This window comes from Suillus paluster (assembly GCF_016628075.1).
Source record: "Suillus paluster strain FC165 chromosome Unknown EDB91scaffold_45, whole genome shotgun sequence".
Taxonomy (NCBI): Eukaryota; Fungi; Basidiomycota; class Agaricomycetes; order Boletales; family Suillaceae; genus Suillus; species Suillus paluster.
In genome coordinates this window covers 117,095-132,514 of record NW_024537605.1, presented here as the reverse complement: position 1 = coordinate 132,514, position 15,420 = coordinate 117,095, and the positions used below count along the sequence as shown (strand labels likewise).

Genomic DNA, 15,420 nt, shown 5'->3' with positions numbered 1-15,420 from the left:
ACTTACGCGTCTCAAGCGCGTCGCGTTGAAATGAGTGATCAGCGGAGCTTGAAATTTGGGACCCGCTTAAACGCGAATCGTCCACACCAAGTGTCAACTTGAACTTGTCCATCTCACTATTCAACGTCGTAGTCAAGGTCCAACAAAGGTACTCAGGCAAGGTCTCGTCGCCTTCCTTAACCTCTTTTATAAAAAGGTCGTGTTACTTTTTAACATCCACTATGCAAACACGGTCGTCTCAAGGTTCAGTCCTTGGAAAGCGTGCTCATCACGTTGACCAAAAGGCTGCCCCATCTGCATCAACGAGTGACATTGCAACCGTGTCGCACCAAATGTTAACCCCAGAACAGAGCCCTAAATCGAAACGTGCCCGCATATCTCTCTCTACCGTGGAAGGAGATTCAAACAAGGAAAACGTACCACCATTTCGCATTGACGCGTGGAACGACGTAACGGTGGATACACCGCGTTCCGTTCGCCAATTAGTAATATCCACTCCCCCACCAACTCCCCCAGTTTTACTACTTCCTGTATACACTCGTGTTCGAGGACTTCTTCGTTCGACCAGCACCACTTCATCCCCTATAGCTGGCCGGGAGGACGAACGACAGCGTATCCTGGAGTTCATCACCTCTTCGTGGTCCAATGATGCACATACGTCCTTATACATTTCTGGTACACCTGGAACTGGCAAGACCGCCCTCGTCAACTCCGTCCTGCGTTCGTTGGAGAAGTCTGAAGGGACGTCCGACCTGAAAGTGATTACTATTAATTGCATGGCCTTGGGTGGCGTTGATGCCCTCTGGGATCGTCTTTGCGAAGAGTTATCCCACACAAAGTCTTCCAAGAATACCGCAAAACCTGGCAAAGCCAAGGGCAAGCAAGCGGTCGAGAAGGCACTCCCTAGTTTAGATCATAAATGGTATGTGCTGTTACTACTGTTTATCTCGTCTTCTGACCTTGGCACCAGCGTTCTCGTGCTTGATGAGCTCGATCATATTGCATCTTCAAATCAGACACTTTCGTCAATTTTCTCCCTGTCTCAACACCACCCATCCACCCTCCGCGTTATCGGAATTGCAAACACCCATACCCTCACATCTTCCTTGGCCCAGTTGTCTATTCGTGAAGCTTCTAGCACCTTGACCCTTCACTTTGGCGCGTACTCCTCCCAGCAACTTCTTCAGGTGCTGCAAGCACGTCTGTCACCTCTCTATGATAATCCACAATGCCCGGAAGCAACAGAACAAGTCAAAAAGTTCCTTCCTACTTCAACATTGACTCTCCTGACGAAAAAAATCGCCTCACAAACTGGCGACGTTCGAGCCTTGTTTGAGGTCCTTCGGGGAGCAATAGACCTGGCTGTCACAGGTTCGAAGGTCTCAGATGCAGATGCAAATCCTCTCGCCTCTCCCCCTCTCAGCGTTAAACCAGATCACGTTCTCGCTGCCCTCAAGGCTTACCTGCCTTCTACTGGCGGTGGTCGCTCCTCCTCTTCCTTGGCACCATCCACCACCAGCAATGAAACCGTGTCCAAGGTCCGTAACCTTGGCCTGCAAGTCAGACTGGCTCTCTTGTGCATGCTTCTTGCATCGAAGCGGATGGGGGCAACTTTAGCCCTCTCTGTCTCCACCACTTCGACGCCTACCAAGACCCCTATGAAGCGCACAAACTCTGCCATTTCTCAAAGGACTGCTGGACTTGACGTCGCCCAACTCCATGCATACTACTCAACTGTTCTTACCCGTGCGGATAACGACATCTTCAGTCCAGTTTCCCGAAGTGAGTTTTCCGACCTGGTAGGAATACTAGAGACGGTAGGACTTGTGTCGTCGAGTTCTGCCTGCATTGCAACTCCCTCTCCGTCGAAGACCAGTCGTCGTGCGTTCGGCCGAGCTGCATCGTTCGGTGGAGTAGCGAAGGGAGCCGCAGCTGGGCAAGACATCAAGCTTGTGGAGACCATTCGCACGGATGAAGTCCTGCGTGGCCTTGGTGTTGCTGATGGTTCTCTTGAGGGCGATGTGCGTGAAGAGGAAGTCAGGGCTATATGGGCTAGGGAATGTGGACGCATCGCACGAGAGTCGAGAACGAAGTCGGCGCCAGGTATGAGCGGTAACAAACCTTTCGATGAAGCCTTTGAAAATTAGATGGGACTGAACACATCCGAGCCATTTCTCTTCGTTACCGCAGTGCTACCATGTAGCCCTTCAGACACATTTTGCTTTGTTATACCAGTGTCTGTCCTTTTTTATGCTTATGTCTTATACGGGAACACATACTACACATCATCTCATGTACCATCAAGTAATTCACATGCTGCATAGAATTGCATTTATTTCACGAGTTCTTCCACCACTCGTTGATATCGAGGCGTAATATGAGGTGGCGCAATGCCTCCAGACCGCCAGGGGCGTGGCGAACATCGCTTTGTTCCTGTAACGCGAGCAAAAGTTCCTGGCGTTGCGATGATTTCACATCCTTCTCTAGCAAGACCTCCAGGATTTTGATCTGCGACCGAAAGCATGAGCCTACTAGCTTCATCAATGCAAAGTGATCGACTACATACCAAGGTCGATATTTTCTTGCGAAATGCAGCAAAGAGGACATCAAGAGCTGATGACGCCTGATACTCTTGCAGCCGCCCGTCTTTGAGGTCACCAATCATGACGCAGAGCTCCAGGACAAGTTCTAAGCTCCCACGAAGTAGGTCACCAGCTGCCCGTTGAGCCGAGCGTATCAAACAAGCACTGAGAATGTCGTCCAGGACAGCCGAATGAGCCTTAGCAAGGGAAAAGACATCCGTAAATTCAGAGCTTGTACCCAAACGACACGCAGCGACTCGAGCCAGGAACGCGTCAAAGTTGCCCCCAATTGCCACATCGAATATGTACGCGGAGAGGGTGACCACGAACGAATGCGCCACGAAACGGAAGTGGGTGAGGAGTTTCCTGGATTGATTTAAGGTCGGAAATAGCACATCCTGATTCGCCATCCTGAAAGCCGCGCGAATAGCAGACTCCACTACATAATTTCATTGAGCGCATGTAGAGCTAGGAGACGTTCGATACTCACCTCTCATCACGCGTAGAAGAAAAGAGAAGATCCTCTGATACTTTGATGCAGTGTCCGGTGTGATAACCACGTCCAAAGGGTGAGGCACTTTGTAGTCGAGATAGAGGAAGTCTAACGCTCTGGTGAAGATGTATGAAGTTTCCATCTACGGCAAAACCCAAGCAACTTACTCGATATCTAAGTGTGCGTAATGGATTAGTGTGCGCGTATAGCACATCAGGTAAACTAGGCTTACAAAGTGGGTTAAGCCATCGTTCACGTCCCGTATCGCTGGCGAGGTCTTTGATGGCGAACCCAAGACGGACTTCAGCTTCTTCTGCTATGCGCCTCGACCCGAGTTCATGCTCCTGACTTTCATCGTCAAGTAAGCATGTATTTTGAGAGTCCACGATGACTGTTCTCAAGAAAAAGCTAAGGTCGGCACCCCCAGGAGGCCACGTCCCTCGCTCTGTCAAGAACGGGGCTAAGCCAACGGCCCAACGACTGGCGCGATGTTGAGCCCCTCCAACACCTGATCTACTCCTCTGGCGGGACAATGCGAATGATTTTCCTCCTCCAGCGACAACCTCGCGATCATCGGTGTCAGAGAACAAGGCAGCTGTGAGTCGTGATTTGAACGATGGGGAGGTCAGGAGCATATGTGAGCGAAGCAGAACCAGATGATCGTGTACGTAGAGGAACGAGTTCTGGTCGAGGAATATCGATAATAGTGCATTAGAAAGGGAGGCAGCGTGTGAGATGAGCTGGAGAAAAAACCAGGCTAGTTAGGAGACTCAGGTTCGGCGCGATTGAAGGGAGAACGGGTGGGAATGACTGGATGAAGCTTCCCAATGCAGCGTGCATTGAGTGCTCATGGAATGTATTGTCACCGCTTGAGCCAGGCTCCAGATCGAAAATATGGAAACCAACGAGGTCGGACTGGTAGCCGCACCCATGAAGATTGATATCAGCCGAAGCTAGATCGGGGGGACTGTGGGGGGCTATGACGGCCGCTACATTACCAACCTCTCCGAGAGATCCCGTTTTCCATATGTCTCGGATGTCCCTGTTTGACCAGACCCAAGTGATGTACGGTCGCCGCACCGGCGGGTTGAGTACAGGATGATCGGGTTGTGCGGCAGCAAGCAATTTGAGGGATTTTTGAGCGGATGGCAACGCTTCGGCCAATTCGCGTGGTATAAAAGATGGCAATTCATCGTCCTCAGCAAGGAGAACGCCATCCTCTTCAGGCGAAACATGATCAATGTCTTCGGTATCCAACAGACCGACTGCGGTCCGCTGAGGATATTGGGTGGTTGCGGTCCGCTGTCCATTGCTATCAGTGTATGCAACCGAGCGACACAATGACTGTAGGTAGTTTTTCGAGGACATCGTCAGGAGATAAGCGAACACAGCAATCAAAGCCCGGGGAGACGATTTGCGAAAATGGGTATCGAGATACTTGTATATACGAGAAAGTAGAGCCACTGGTTTCATTGTAAATCGTGGATATTGCGAGGGGGACAGCCCAAGGCCCTGACAGAGGATGTGAGAGGTAGACGAAAGCGCGTCAGTGGACATACCCTCTGGCAAAGTGACGCTAAAGAGACGACAATTTCTTCAAAATCCCCGTAATACAACCATGTCGCAGATAAGGTCTTTGAAGAGACGGGGATACTAAAGTTAGAGAGAGGCCCACGAGAAAGCTGGTCACGTAGATAGACTAGCACCACGGAGAGCGCATGCGAGAAAGCGTGGACTGTTTCACTTTCTAGTTTGCGTCTGCGCTGCCTTTAGACGATGCGGTTCACGAGTGGGATGATGAAACCTACCGTGTTCGCAAATCATTCAGGAATACCTCCAAGCGTCGCATCAAAGTACCAATGTCCAAAAAACGCCGTAGGAGACTGGCATAGCATCACTACACAAACATGTCGAGCGTAAAGTTGTTTGCTCACCTACTAGTCATCGTCTCATCCTTACCACTAATAATGAACCTGCTTGGCAGGTTTGCTGCGCCTCCGAATGATAAGAACTTCTCTGAATCAGGATCCCACGTATGCAGAAAAGACGAGGTCCCGAGAACTGTCATTCTCAACGACTCAAGAAGCTCAAGTTCATTTACAGAGATTACACTTGCTCGCAGATCGAACGGCAAAGGTTGCACGCTAAATATTTCGTTTGTCATGGCATTAACAACACAAAAAAGTGAATCTGACTGGTATTGTGCTGAAGCTGATACTTCAGAAGACTGCTCAGTCAAGAAGGGCGTGCTGCAGGAACGATCGGGGTGTAATCGGCGCAGAATGTCCCAAGAGACAACTCGATCCTACATTTGATTGTTGAGTTTTCATGCCACGACTCACGAGAGTTCTCACTGAATGCTGATCCCCACTGGTCAATGATTTTGTCCATAGTACCTCTGGTGACAGCGAGGGAAGTGCAGGAATATCTTGAGAGCATTCTGTATCATTCGAGTCGGGAAGATTACGCGCATCGCGGTTCACTAGAGTTGTGGCCTTCACCTTCTCGATTGCACTAAACTATGGGGTCTTGAGGTTTGTTAACCATTCGAGGGACGAAGAACTGAGGAGTTATAGGCGGCAAAACGTCTAGGTCCGGTGTCCACACCATGTTCGTGCTGATTCCAGGCACCGCTAAAAAGTGACATTCCAAAATACGCGATGGATATCGTTAGTGAGTAGTGCTTGGCAAGTACATAGTGCCATTGCTGTTGTTTGGTGTTGATTGGCAAAGCCTTCCATTCCTAATACAACCAAACATGGTGGCACCCCGTCTGTTATTGTGTCTACAATCTCTGAGTGAGCAACCATTTTGCCCATCTTTGTGTCTACTGATTCCATTGATACGGCACACAAATGTCTTACCAGGCCAATCCTTCGACATCTCACGGCAGGGTTTGTTCGGTTAATGAACCATTGTTCACACTTTCCACCAATTGAGGAACAGTCCACAGTTGCCATGACAGATGCGGCGAGGCTTCGAGTTTATAAACTCTCGAAACCCCTTCTGCAAGTAACTTATTTTACTCTGAGCTTCTTGGTGGATACACGATCTCTTCTATATTACCTTGCTCTACAAGTAGTAATGCCTTCCACTCGTCCTGAATCTGTCTCAAACAAGGAGAACATCTCCCCGACTGGATGTCAAGGCAAGCCGATGGCCAAAAAAGATAAGGCGGTCCCGTTCCCGGTGATGCCCATATCCGTGAAAGTGAAGGGCAACAAGTCTACAAGTACTCTACGGATCAAACCTGTGGCAAAACAGCATGCTGCTTGTGATCAACCTTCTCTGGGTTTTGCCTACAACACTTACATGGCGTTGGATGACCCTCTGTTTTCACAAAGCGCAGACAGCCGCGCCAAGGAATTAACGGAAAGCCCGTTGACTGAAGTGACGGATGCATTTGCCTGTATGTACTCCTGACGTGTCTCGATCTTGGAAAATGCTCATTCGAGTTTCGGCCACAGGATGTGTATTCCTTGGCCTGGTTTCTTGTTGGTTGTTTTTTATTATTGTTATTATTATCGTTATGTTCTACTTGACTTCATGGTCCATGTATCACGTTAATAGGTAGGTAGTGTATTCATCTTCGAGCTTCATCTCTAGTTTTTGTACAAGTGGCACCAATCTCAGCAATTGTCGTTGACGCGCTCATGTGATTGTCACGTGCAACTCTCGTGCACGTGTCAGATGTTACGAAACGACTTCATGAAGTTCAACTGTTCAACCGAATCAACGAAGGTCTATCAAGAGATACTAGTTGTTCGTGCACATGTTATCGTTGGCGCAGCTGTTGCCGCGTCTGGCCCCAACCTAGTGTACTTAATAACAGCAGAACATTTGAGGGTAGAAGCAGTACTTCATATCACCGTTAGTACTTAATGCATGTTAGTTCCAGCTGAAGTTGCAACCCACTCAATTGAACCCTCAACTGAAACATTAAATGGCAAGTTAAATGAGTGCTGTACCGAATTAATATAATATTGCATTGGTTGTTTCATCGGACGCGTTGTTTATTTGTTCTTCGGAAGTAATTGGGCGTCGCGTCCATGTCAATTTGCCATCAAGTTGGGTTCACCACCTAGTTTATCTTTTCCCACCATTCTTTCCAATAGCCTCTTGTTCAACATATCGCCTTCGTCTACCGGAACTATTTGTCTGGGTCTTGATTGGCTCAGTCATGCCTACGACCAACCGTCGTCCACTAAGTACACGCACTCTGCCACTTCAAGTTCCTCCTAGCATGTCCCCCATCAAACAAGGACTTCCGTTCAGCTTCATTGTTGGCTAAACGTCCTCGATCACCGGATCATGCAGGAGAAACGCCTGAAACCGTCAAGCGGGTGAGAGCTGCTCCAGCAGAAGCCACCCACGGCGAGGACCGCAAGGATAAGGAGCGAAGGCGCGTGGAACGAGAGGCTCAGAAAGCCGAGTTTCGTCTCAAGTACACTCGCGCATTTCCAGGATGGGTCTTCTACTTCGACCTAGATCTATTGGACCCTGAGAGTGCTGCCCTGCGAGATTCATTAGCGGCGCGGGTGATGCACCTCAAATCAGTATGGTCGATTCTCCGTGCTGATTGCACAAGCATCTGACATACCATCAACGTGCTTCTAGCAAGTAGATGACTTTTTCTCCAACGAGATCACACATCTTATCACCAATCAACCCGTCACTCCGATCGACCCTACTGCAAACAAGGAGAATAGACTGCAAGGCTTCGCCGCGCGGGCTGGCTCGTTGAAAAGCCCAATTAAGCTCCGTGGACGGTGCGTTACGCCGCTCTGTTATGTAGACCTCGCTAACATAATTGATCTACAGTACTACCGAGGATGCCACCTCGCAGAGCTTCAATCTTGTGGAGAAGGCGAAGGCCTTTAACATGAAAATATGGAGCCCAGCGAAACTTGACAGCATTCTGGAACGATGCGATGTCCCAGCTTTTGCTTTTTGCTCTACGAAACCTCCTGCACAAACCACATCCCTTGCCCCTGCTTCAAACAAGCGGTCGCTATCTAGTCTACTTCAAACCGAACGCCTCCATGGTACCACTACCGAACGTGACCCGACGCAAAAGCGACATGATTATCGTTATTTTTCAAAGCAGAGTTATTTCGTGCTTATAGAGGACGTGCGACAGGAGTTGGCAACAATTCACGCTCTAGAATATCCTATACAAAGGGGCTGCGACGGGAAGGAGCAACCCGCGTATCCTGTTCTATACTGTGATCCAAGGTCCAGAGGGCCTTTTGTGAAATTTGATGAAAGGGAAAGGAGGCGTTGGGAGAAGGCACAGAAGGCGGAGAGGGAGAATGAGAACGAACGCGCGGAGAAGGTGGCTAGGGCACTGAAGCGGAAAAGGCAAGCGGAAGTCCAGATGCTCTCGCGCAAAACCGGAGACCTCCGCCGTTCAGTGTCGATGAATAATTTGCACCGTCAGGCTGTTGATGCAACTATGGAAGAGTATGTTGACCTTGATGGTGACTACGCAGATGGGGATACAAGAGAGTCAGCGACCGCCTCAGGCTACCTTGCTTCGACAGGTGTTGGATCATATGTAGCAGCATCCGGGAACAGCGTCGGCATTACATCCACGAGAGGTACAACATCCAACGCGAGCGGTGCTTTTAGGACGCTGGAACTACCTGCCTCTCTTCGGTGCAGGATTCAGCAACAAGTCGTGACATCCCGAAAAGCCCCGAATACAACCCACACTCTCGGCCGAAAAGCAGGAGGCATGGGTCCACCCCTTACGATTCCAGATCGCCCGAATGGGCCGCTCAGGAAAAGTAGGAGTACAAATACCCTTCGATTACCAAAGCGCGACGAAGGGAGCAAACCCGGTTATTGTGAAAGTTGTCGCGTCAAGTTCGATGATTTCGACACGGTATGGGTCATGTTTAATACTCTATATAGTATTCTGACAATCCGTCCCTCAGCATACGCAGGAGCGGAGGCATCGCAAGTTTGCCTTGGACAATGCAAACTACGTTCAACTTGATTCCGTTCTAAATCGCGTTCGACGCCGTACCCGTGAAGAAGCCGAAGAAGAACGCACGTGGTCCGAATGCGGGTATAACGGCTTGTCGCGAAGTTCTGAGGTACCTGAGACATTGCAGTGCTCACAGCCATCGCAAGACGATGACGAGTCTATGTGGGATGAGGAAGATGCTGAGGGGGAAGTGGATCTGGATTTGTGAGTGACAGTGGATCAACAGTCTTCGGTTCTTTCCAAGATTGTTTTCTTTGCGTTTGGCTTTACTTCATTGATTTGTGTCACACCTCATACAGCACTTGTACCATAACTCTAGCATCTTAACTTGTCAATGCTCGATAATGAGACGAGCAATGAATCATGATTACACGAATAGCTACAAAGGGAAATTCGAAAAGGACAAGTAAATATGGACATCTAAATGATCGTAACGGTCAGCAACGTAACAATACCATCTTGAGCGATGCCTGACAGTGAAGCTGATAGTCAGACGAGCAATTACTTAATCTTAATCAGCCAAGCTCACCATGGTTAACGCCATCAGAACCAGCTGCGAGGAGACCAGTGATGTTCTGGGCAATGGTACTATATTTGACCCCACCGTAACTTGTCCGACCAACTGCTCCTGTCACCAGGTTGTTGCTGAAACAGGATTGGATATTCGTTCGTCACGAACATGGAGAGTTACTCACCGGCCAATATCGTACCCGTCTGGCACGATATCATGATTCTCCGTCAAAGGCTAAGGGTGGCGTTCAGCTGTGTAAGAATTGCAAATCTTGTCCAATTTATGTACCTCCTCTTTAGAAGCCCTGGCAGCATCAAGTCAGCTAGTGGAAAAATAGACTATTAAAGGTGTGCTCACGCTAGAAAGAGAGCACCACTGTCGGCCGCCGTGCCGTTCTGTACAAAAATACTGGAAGAGTATGATCACTACTGACCGTCCATAACTAGAAAACAAGCTTACCGAAAATGATTTCCGCCGATGAGGCTCTCGAGACAAGTTCCGGCGCCTGCACTTCCATAATCCTGGCGAATTTCAATCGTTTGGTTGACCCATCCATCGCCGTCTCCTAAGTTAGCGGACATCAGACCACCTAAGTGAAGGCCAAAACATTCTTCAGAACTATTACGAGAAGATCAGCAAGTCCCATGGATTTCGAATGTTCCTACGCTTACAATCCAATAGCACGGGCATAATTGATAGCTCCGTCATATGTGAGGACTGCGGGTGAGCTAAGTCCAGAGATGATGACCTACGACCGCCGAAGTCAGTCAAATCATAAGGGCGGTGATGAAAGAGAGCTACATTCAAAGGTTCGCCGTATCCACCGCCAGCATCAATGAGCATCGATCCGCCTCCGGCAGCCGGGTCGTAGAAATCAACGCAACCCCGCTTGTCCATGGTTGATGACACTAAATTGAATGCTAGATGCATCACAAAGCCGAGTAAATATTTCGTGGGGCGCATCTTGTTGATGAATTGCGTCGACTATAATGCGTGGCTCAAGAGGGAGGGTGATGTAGCCTGGTATACTTTTCATCGGTTTTATGCTCAAAGGTGAGTACGGCATGCTCATAGCCTGGAAGTAGTACGCAAGGCAACGGATGGGGATAGTTCTGCAGTTCTGCCTGACCATCATGCTGTCGATACTCCGAGCTTGAACCTGCATAGATGAATTGCACATAGGCACACACGTGTATGGCGATGAGATCCGAATCAGATGCAACCATTGGTTGCAACACCCCTGAGAGTACTTGAGCAACAGATCCGGGTCGGCTCGGATGCGGCTAAGAAGCTCGCGATGATGACATCTCCCTAAAGTGTCGTGCGCTGGGCATGCGCTCTAGTAACTCAAAAACTCGTAGAAGTACACGCACATGCGCTACTTTGGAGGTGACATCGAGTATTTGAAGTGGGATCTTCGAGTTACAACCCAGTCTTCAACGAGCGGGGCAACTATTCTGAGTGTATACAGGTATCAATCGTTCCTTGACACACTATCACTAGTACTCCTTGATACAAAATACGTCTCACTCACAGGCTGACAGCGGAAACGGCTTTTTATTTAGACCCTGACAAGAGCGGGATCACATGCAAATCCCGAGAAATGAACGTTATGAACGTTTGAACTCACCGCCACGTCTGGACTTCTCATGAACTACAGATTCCATATATGGAAATGTGTTATCGTGGCACTTTAAGAAAGCTTGGAAGTTGGAGGGCGATGGATGATACCTACTGGCTACAAACATTATTAACCGTGGAGCAAGCTAAGCGTCTATAAGACACAGATCATCGTCAAGGAAATAACCAAGTACTTGTGTCTCAGTTATGCCTCCATGATAAAGTTCACGTGCGCTGCCTCCCCCCGAGCGCTGAGCCATGGCTACCGGTTGAGAGAAAGGCCTTGATACACTGCGTGGCGACTTCAGATTAATACGCTTTTATGCCATGAGAAAGATGAGAAAGACCCTTGAGCTTGAAGGACTGATCATACGTCCAGAACATTTAAGGTTGGCCTGTTTCCAAACCACTTTGACCTAAAAAGTAGCGTGACAGTGATGTCACATCCGTAAGTAAGTTCAGGTTTTGGCAAGGTTTTGGTGAAGCCCTGATCGTCTTGCACAAAGCTGCCTACGAACGACTTGCAACTCCGTCAAATCACACGAAGAGGTGGATGATTTAAAAACATCTATATTGTCTCAGTTTTACCACTGTCTCTGGCGCTCATAAAGAATATTGTACGCCCTCGCAATTTTCGGGTTTATTGTACGTACGTTCTTACCTTGTTCTCTCCTCATCTCATTCAGTCGTTTTACTAGTGACAAATCTACCAGCCTTCTACAATTTTTGCATTCAAGGGTACAGATTTTTTGTCCGGGAATCCGTGCTGTGTATTTTTGGGGCTCATAGCCAGTGCAGCATACCCACACAGCATGTCTGAATCTCCTGATGGAACAGACTCTGTTGGAGATATGAACGACGATGGACAACTAACTATCCGGATTCCCAATCCCAAGATGTTCATGGCTCGCCAGTCGCAATGGAAAGGACGCCGAGGGAAGCCACGGTGTGATCACTGCCGGATGAATAACTTGAAGGTGTGTGCCAGCTTGTACACCTCTCCAAAAATTCTAACGGTTGGGTAGTGTGATAGAGTGCTTCCAACTTGCAATCACTGCTCGTATGCGAACGGGAGGGACTGCAGATATACACCTTTACCAACACCTGCTCACCGAGGAATCCCGCGGTGTGATCGTTGTCGTCTCAGAAATATGAAGGTATGTTTAAGACTTGATGAAATAATTACATGGATCTTATTTATCATTCTGACAAAGTGTGACCGTAACTTGCCGGTTTGCAACCATTGCGCGGAAGAAGAGAGTGCAACTGAGTGCAACTATACTCCTAAGAAGAGGCATAAAGTTCCATCCGATCATGGCATGGCGAGAGACAGGCAGACGGCTCCCTACGGCGCAAAGACGGCGTCTTTTCTGGTCTCTGACGTGCCGTCGCCAGAGGAGCACACCGTCTTCGTGCGCAATGATGAGTCTAGAGACGGCCATAGTTTTTATGGACAAAACGTGGCGTCATCATCGAGGAGTCGTGATGCATCAGATTCATCCGCATCCCGTGTTAGGGGTGGCTCCCAAGAGGGTGAACCTTCACTCTATTCGCATTTTGGTCGATTCACTCCTGACTACAATGGCCAAGGATGGCCCTCCAGTTCAGGGCTCCAAAAAGATACCCCACGCACCCAGCCCAATAACCCAATCTCATTCATCTCGCATTCCTTTCCTTCTGACCAAGGGATGGTAGTCACGAAATCCCTTGTTGAATCATGGGCACATACAGTCGTTTGCGCCTTTGCCCGATGCGGTTTCGCAGCGGATTGGTAACTGTCAATTCAGTCGAGATGCCGAGTCGAGCGTCCTTTGAGGATAGCCTTGCACAGTTCCTCCACGATCTGCCGCAGGACCTTCATGAAACTGCTGCATTTGCACCAAATATTTACGCTGCCACGTCACATGCGTTGTCGAAAGGCAGCGTCGACGGTCTTTCAGACCGGCTGCGCACGTGGTTGACAATTCATCATGTGCGACTGGGATCTGAGAAATCCCACCTTCTCTTGATACCACGGGACTCTTTCTTCCACCTCGAGGTCGCAGAAGAAGAGAAGCTCAGGAAAGACTATATCGGGCACATAGACAATCGCGGAAAGGCTTCTTCAAAAGTCGATGCTGTTGATCACGACTTCGGTGGATTTGAGTGGACGAGAGCTTTTGAGCGCATTCCCGTGCAAAACCAGATCTACGATATTCTTGTCTACGCTCATCGAGCTCATGGCTCATCTTCTTCAATGCTATTTGAGGCAAGGCGCATAGGAATGGTATGTGTTCTGTTATTGTGACCACCGACTTCATTCAATACTCCATAGGCTACCATAACCTGGCCGATGGTCGAGATGTTCATTCGTCTGTGTCCCCTATGCAATCTGCGAAACAAGTCGGGTCACAGTGTGAAACTCGAGCCTGCTTATCCCCCATACGAAGTGGATCTCATTGGCCAATGAATGACGTCATGTAGGGTGTAAAATGGTGTCCAAGATCGACACTATTGTTATATCACGATATCTGGGAAGTATATCTTAAGGAATCTGCACCGTCCTTGTCTAGCAAGTATGGCATAGTGGTTAGCGTTTTGGGAAACTTAAACCGTGGATAATGCATGAATTAAGTCCTCTATCATAGGTCTAGAATAAATACGTACAGTAACATATATGCCAAAGGTACACTATCCATGAAACAGATCTACCGGAATCGTTGCACTAGAATCGTGATATCGTCCATCCATTTGTCTTCCATTTCCAAGGTAAGATTTCGGGAAACAAGCTCTGTGTTATTTCCGCCAACGGCATCCCGGAGGAGCCTGAGCGCTAAATTGCCTTGCATGTCTACATCCTTGGTGGAGTGCATGTGACGTCCAACCAAGCCCACCCAGCGATCTGCCATTTCTTGGTCCGACCATTGAATATCGTGACTGTCGTACATGTCCTGCAGGCCATCAGACGATAGAATGAGGAATACTTCTTGTTTAGAGATGTCGAGGGAGTAGTGGTAGACTTCAGGGAGGTCGGATACATATGGAGGAGTAAGAATACGACTGGCATACTCTACCACCTGACGTGGAGGTAACCAATCTTGCAAGTGCGGCGCAAAGGCGCGGCGAGTGTAAACCGAAGGAACCTTAAGCCATGTGTCCCCTAACGCTAAAGGGTCTCGGGGTTAGGACGTACCATTTGATATATTTGAATAGAAAAGAAATACCTCGGGTCGGTGCTAGATATCCGACCACCCTGTTGTCACGCACACAAGCTTGCTCTGATGGATGCTCTCGCCGAATACGGTGAGTTTCCGAGGGATTGTCACAATTATGTACAGAATTGACGATAATTGCGGACCATTTCCCGGACAAGGATCGGCTGCCAAGAACTGCAATATTATCAGGAAGGAGATGCTATGATTAATGGCTGTGCTTTACCGGCCATGGAATCCCCCAGATTGAGAATCCATAAATTTTTCTTCAGCGGATCGGATAAAGCCAAAATTACTGTTGAGCCTTGAGTGCAACGTGAAGATATAGCATTCCATTCAGAATAACGTCGTGAGACATATTGGTCGAGTTGAATGTCGCTCATTTTTGTAAGGCGGTCGTGAGGCAAGAAGTCAAAAAGGTCAGAACGAATAGACTCGTCTAAATGCCTGACTGCGTTACACAGTGCCTCCGAGACCAATTCCGACTTCAGGGATGTGATAGGTACACTCTGAAGAAGAGCTTGCAATGACATCCTGACCATCGATGGAAGCCGCTTGTGGACATAGTTCACAGTGTCATGGCCGCAATGACCTAGAAAAATTCAGCCATTAGTTATGCAAGGGGATACGAATGACATTCATCAGGAATGTAGAGCACCATCATAGATTGCCGTGAATTCCCAAACTCCGCCAGGGAGCTCCCACTCCTCAATGCTGTACCGGTCTTGATTGAGATCGGCGTAGGCCGCACATGGCTGAAAAGTGACGCTGTCTACGGATCTTGAAGAGGACGCATTAGACTGGCGATGCAGCTCGACATTGAGTGCAGCTTCTGGCAGTAAGTGATACGTCCATCGTTCCCTGCCTCCCCGTCCGAGATCTGTTGTACAGAAATCCTTGACTTCTTCAAGAGCTTGAAGGTTTTCGGTGGACGTGGCGGCTTGAAGACTGACTGTGCTGTAAACCATCGCTGGTATGAAGCTAATGCAACGCACTCTGGTAGAAAACTGGGGACATTGCAAAAATGGTTG

General features: G+C 48.7%; 6 protein-coding genes across 6 annotated transcripts; 3 read left to right on the top strand and 3 right to left on the bottom strand.

The window, feature by feature from the left end:
- The first annotated feature begins 71 nt into the window (after positions 1-71).
- Positions 72-2,352, top strand: EDB91DRAFT_1225316 (P-loop containing nucleoside triphosphate hydrolase protein). The gene is made up of 2 exons (XM_041320967.1): positions 72-922; positions 971-2,352. Exons 1-2 carry the CDS (start codon positions 222-224, stop codon positions 2,145-2,147), a joined length of 1,878 nt encoding a protein of 625 aa, XP_041175023.1. The 5' UTR covers positions 72-221; the 3' UTR covers positions 2,148-2,352.
- EDB91DRAFT_1250620 (Spc98 family-domain-containing protein) lies at positions 2,338-5,685 on the bottom strand (the record flags this gene model as incomplete). Its single annotated transcript, XM_041323250.1, has 11 exons — positions 2,338-2,508; positions 2,567-3,021; positions 3,073-3,191; positions 3,243-3,249; positions 3,308-3,815; positions 3,874-4,587; positions 4,635-4,833; positions 4,884-4,958; positions 5,010-5,380; positions 5,430-5,594; positions 5,620-5,685. 11 exons carry the CDS (start codon positions 5,683-5,685, stop codon positions 2,338-2,340), a joined length of 2,850 nt encoding a protein of 949 aa, XP_041175022.1.
- A 1,434-nt stretch (positions 5,686-7,119) lies between these two features.
- EDB91DRAFT_1145175 (Dfp1/Him1, central region-domain-containing protein) lies at positions 7,120-9,445 on the top strand. Its single transcript, XM_041319174.1, has 5 exons — positions 7,120-7,306; positions 7,338-7,631; positions 7,693-7,844; positions 7,897-8,962; positions 9,015-9,445. The coding sequence occupies exons 1-5, from the start codon at positions 7,256-7,258 to the stop codon at positions 9,273-9,275; spliced, it is 1,824 nt and encodes a 607-aa protein (XP_041175021.1). The 5' UTR covers positions 7,120-7,255; the 3' UTR covers positions 9,276-9,445.
- On the bottom strand, positions 9,282-10,946 carry EDB91DRAFT_1295793 (uncharacterized protein). Its single transcript, XM_041324913.1, has 8 exons — positions 10,380-10,946; positions 10,250-10,326; positions 10,038-10,196; positions 9,936-9,986; positions 9,867-9,882; positions 9,763-9,812; positions 9,597-9,712; positions 9,282-9,537 (listed from the first exon to the last, which is right to left on the bottom strand). The coding sequence occupies exons 1-8, from the start codon at positions 10,539-10,541 to the stop codon at positions 9,488-9,490; spliced, it is 681 nt and encodes a 226-aa protein (XP_041175020.1). The 5' UTR covers positions 10,542-10,946; the 3' UTR covers positions 9,282-9,487.
- Positions 10,947-11,690: 744 nt separating this feature from the next.
- On the top strand, positions 11,691-13,726 carry EDB91DRAFT_1329812 (uncharacterized protein; the record flags this gene model as incomplete). The annotated part of the gene is made up of 8 exons (XM_041325333.1): positions 11,691-11,843; positions 11,897-12,175; positions 12,224-12,355; positions 12,413-12,604; positions 12,626-12,953; positions 12,986-13,464; positions 13,513-13,591; positions 13,662-13,726. The coding sequence occupies exons 2-8, from the start codon at positions 12,011-12,013 to the stop codon at positions 13,724-13,726; spliced, it is 1,440 nt and encodes a 479-aa protein (XP_041175019.1). The 5' UTR covers positions 11,691-11,843; positions 11,897-12,010.
- Positions 13,727-13,885: 159 nt separating this feature from the next.
- Positions 13,886-15,357, bottom strand: EDB91DRAFT_1056541 (phosphatase 2C-like domain-containing protein; the record flags this gene model as incomplete). Its single annotated transcript, XM_041314015.1, has 4 exons — positions 13,886-14,343; positions 14,402-14,566; positions 14,616-14,981; positions 15,048-15,357. The coding sequence occupies 4 exons, from the start codon at positions 15,355-15,357 to the stop codon at positions 13,886-13,888; spliced, it is 1,299 nt and encodes a 432-aa protein (XP_041175018.1).
- Between the last annotated feature and the right edge of the window lie 63 nt (positions 15,358-15,420).

Bases quoted from the DNA above. Each gene is read 5' to 3' on its own strand.
- EDB91DRAFT_1225316 (XM_041320967.1), top strand. From the start codon at position 222: ATGCAAACACGGTCGTCTCAAGGTTCAGTCCTTGGAAAGCGTGCTCAT. The intron at 923-970 runs GTATGTGCTGTT...CCTTGGCACCAG, and splicing joins CCTAGTTTAGATCATAAATG to CGTTCTCGTGCTTGATGAGC.
- EDB91DRAFT_1145175 (XM_041319174.1), top strand. From the start codon at position 7,256: ATGCCTACGACCAACCGTCGTCCACTAAGTACACGCACTCTGCCACTT. The intron at 7,632-7,692 runs GTATGGTCGATT...ACGTGCTTCTAG, and splicing joins GGGTGATGCACCTCAAATCA to CAAGTAGATGACTTTTTCTC. The intron at 8,963-9,014 runs GTATGGGTCATG...TCCGTCCCTCAG, and splicing joins AGTTCGATGATTTCGACACG to CATACGCAGGAGCGGAGGCA.
- EDB91DRAFT_1295793 (XM_041324913.1), bottom strand. From the start codon at position 10,541: ATGCGCCCCACGAAATATTTACTCGGCTTTGTGATGCATCTAGCATTC. The intron at 10,327-10,379 runs GTAGCTCTCTTT...CGGCGGTCGTAG, and splicing joins GATACGGCGAACCTTTGAAT to GTCATCATCTCTGGACTTAG. The intron at 9,538-9,596 runs GTGAGCTTGGCT...CTTCACTGTCAG, and splicing joins TTCTGATGGCGTTAACCATG to GCATCGCTCAAGATGGTATT.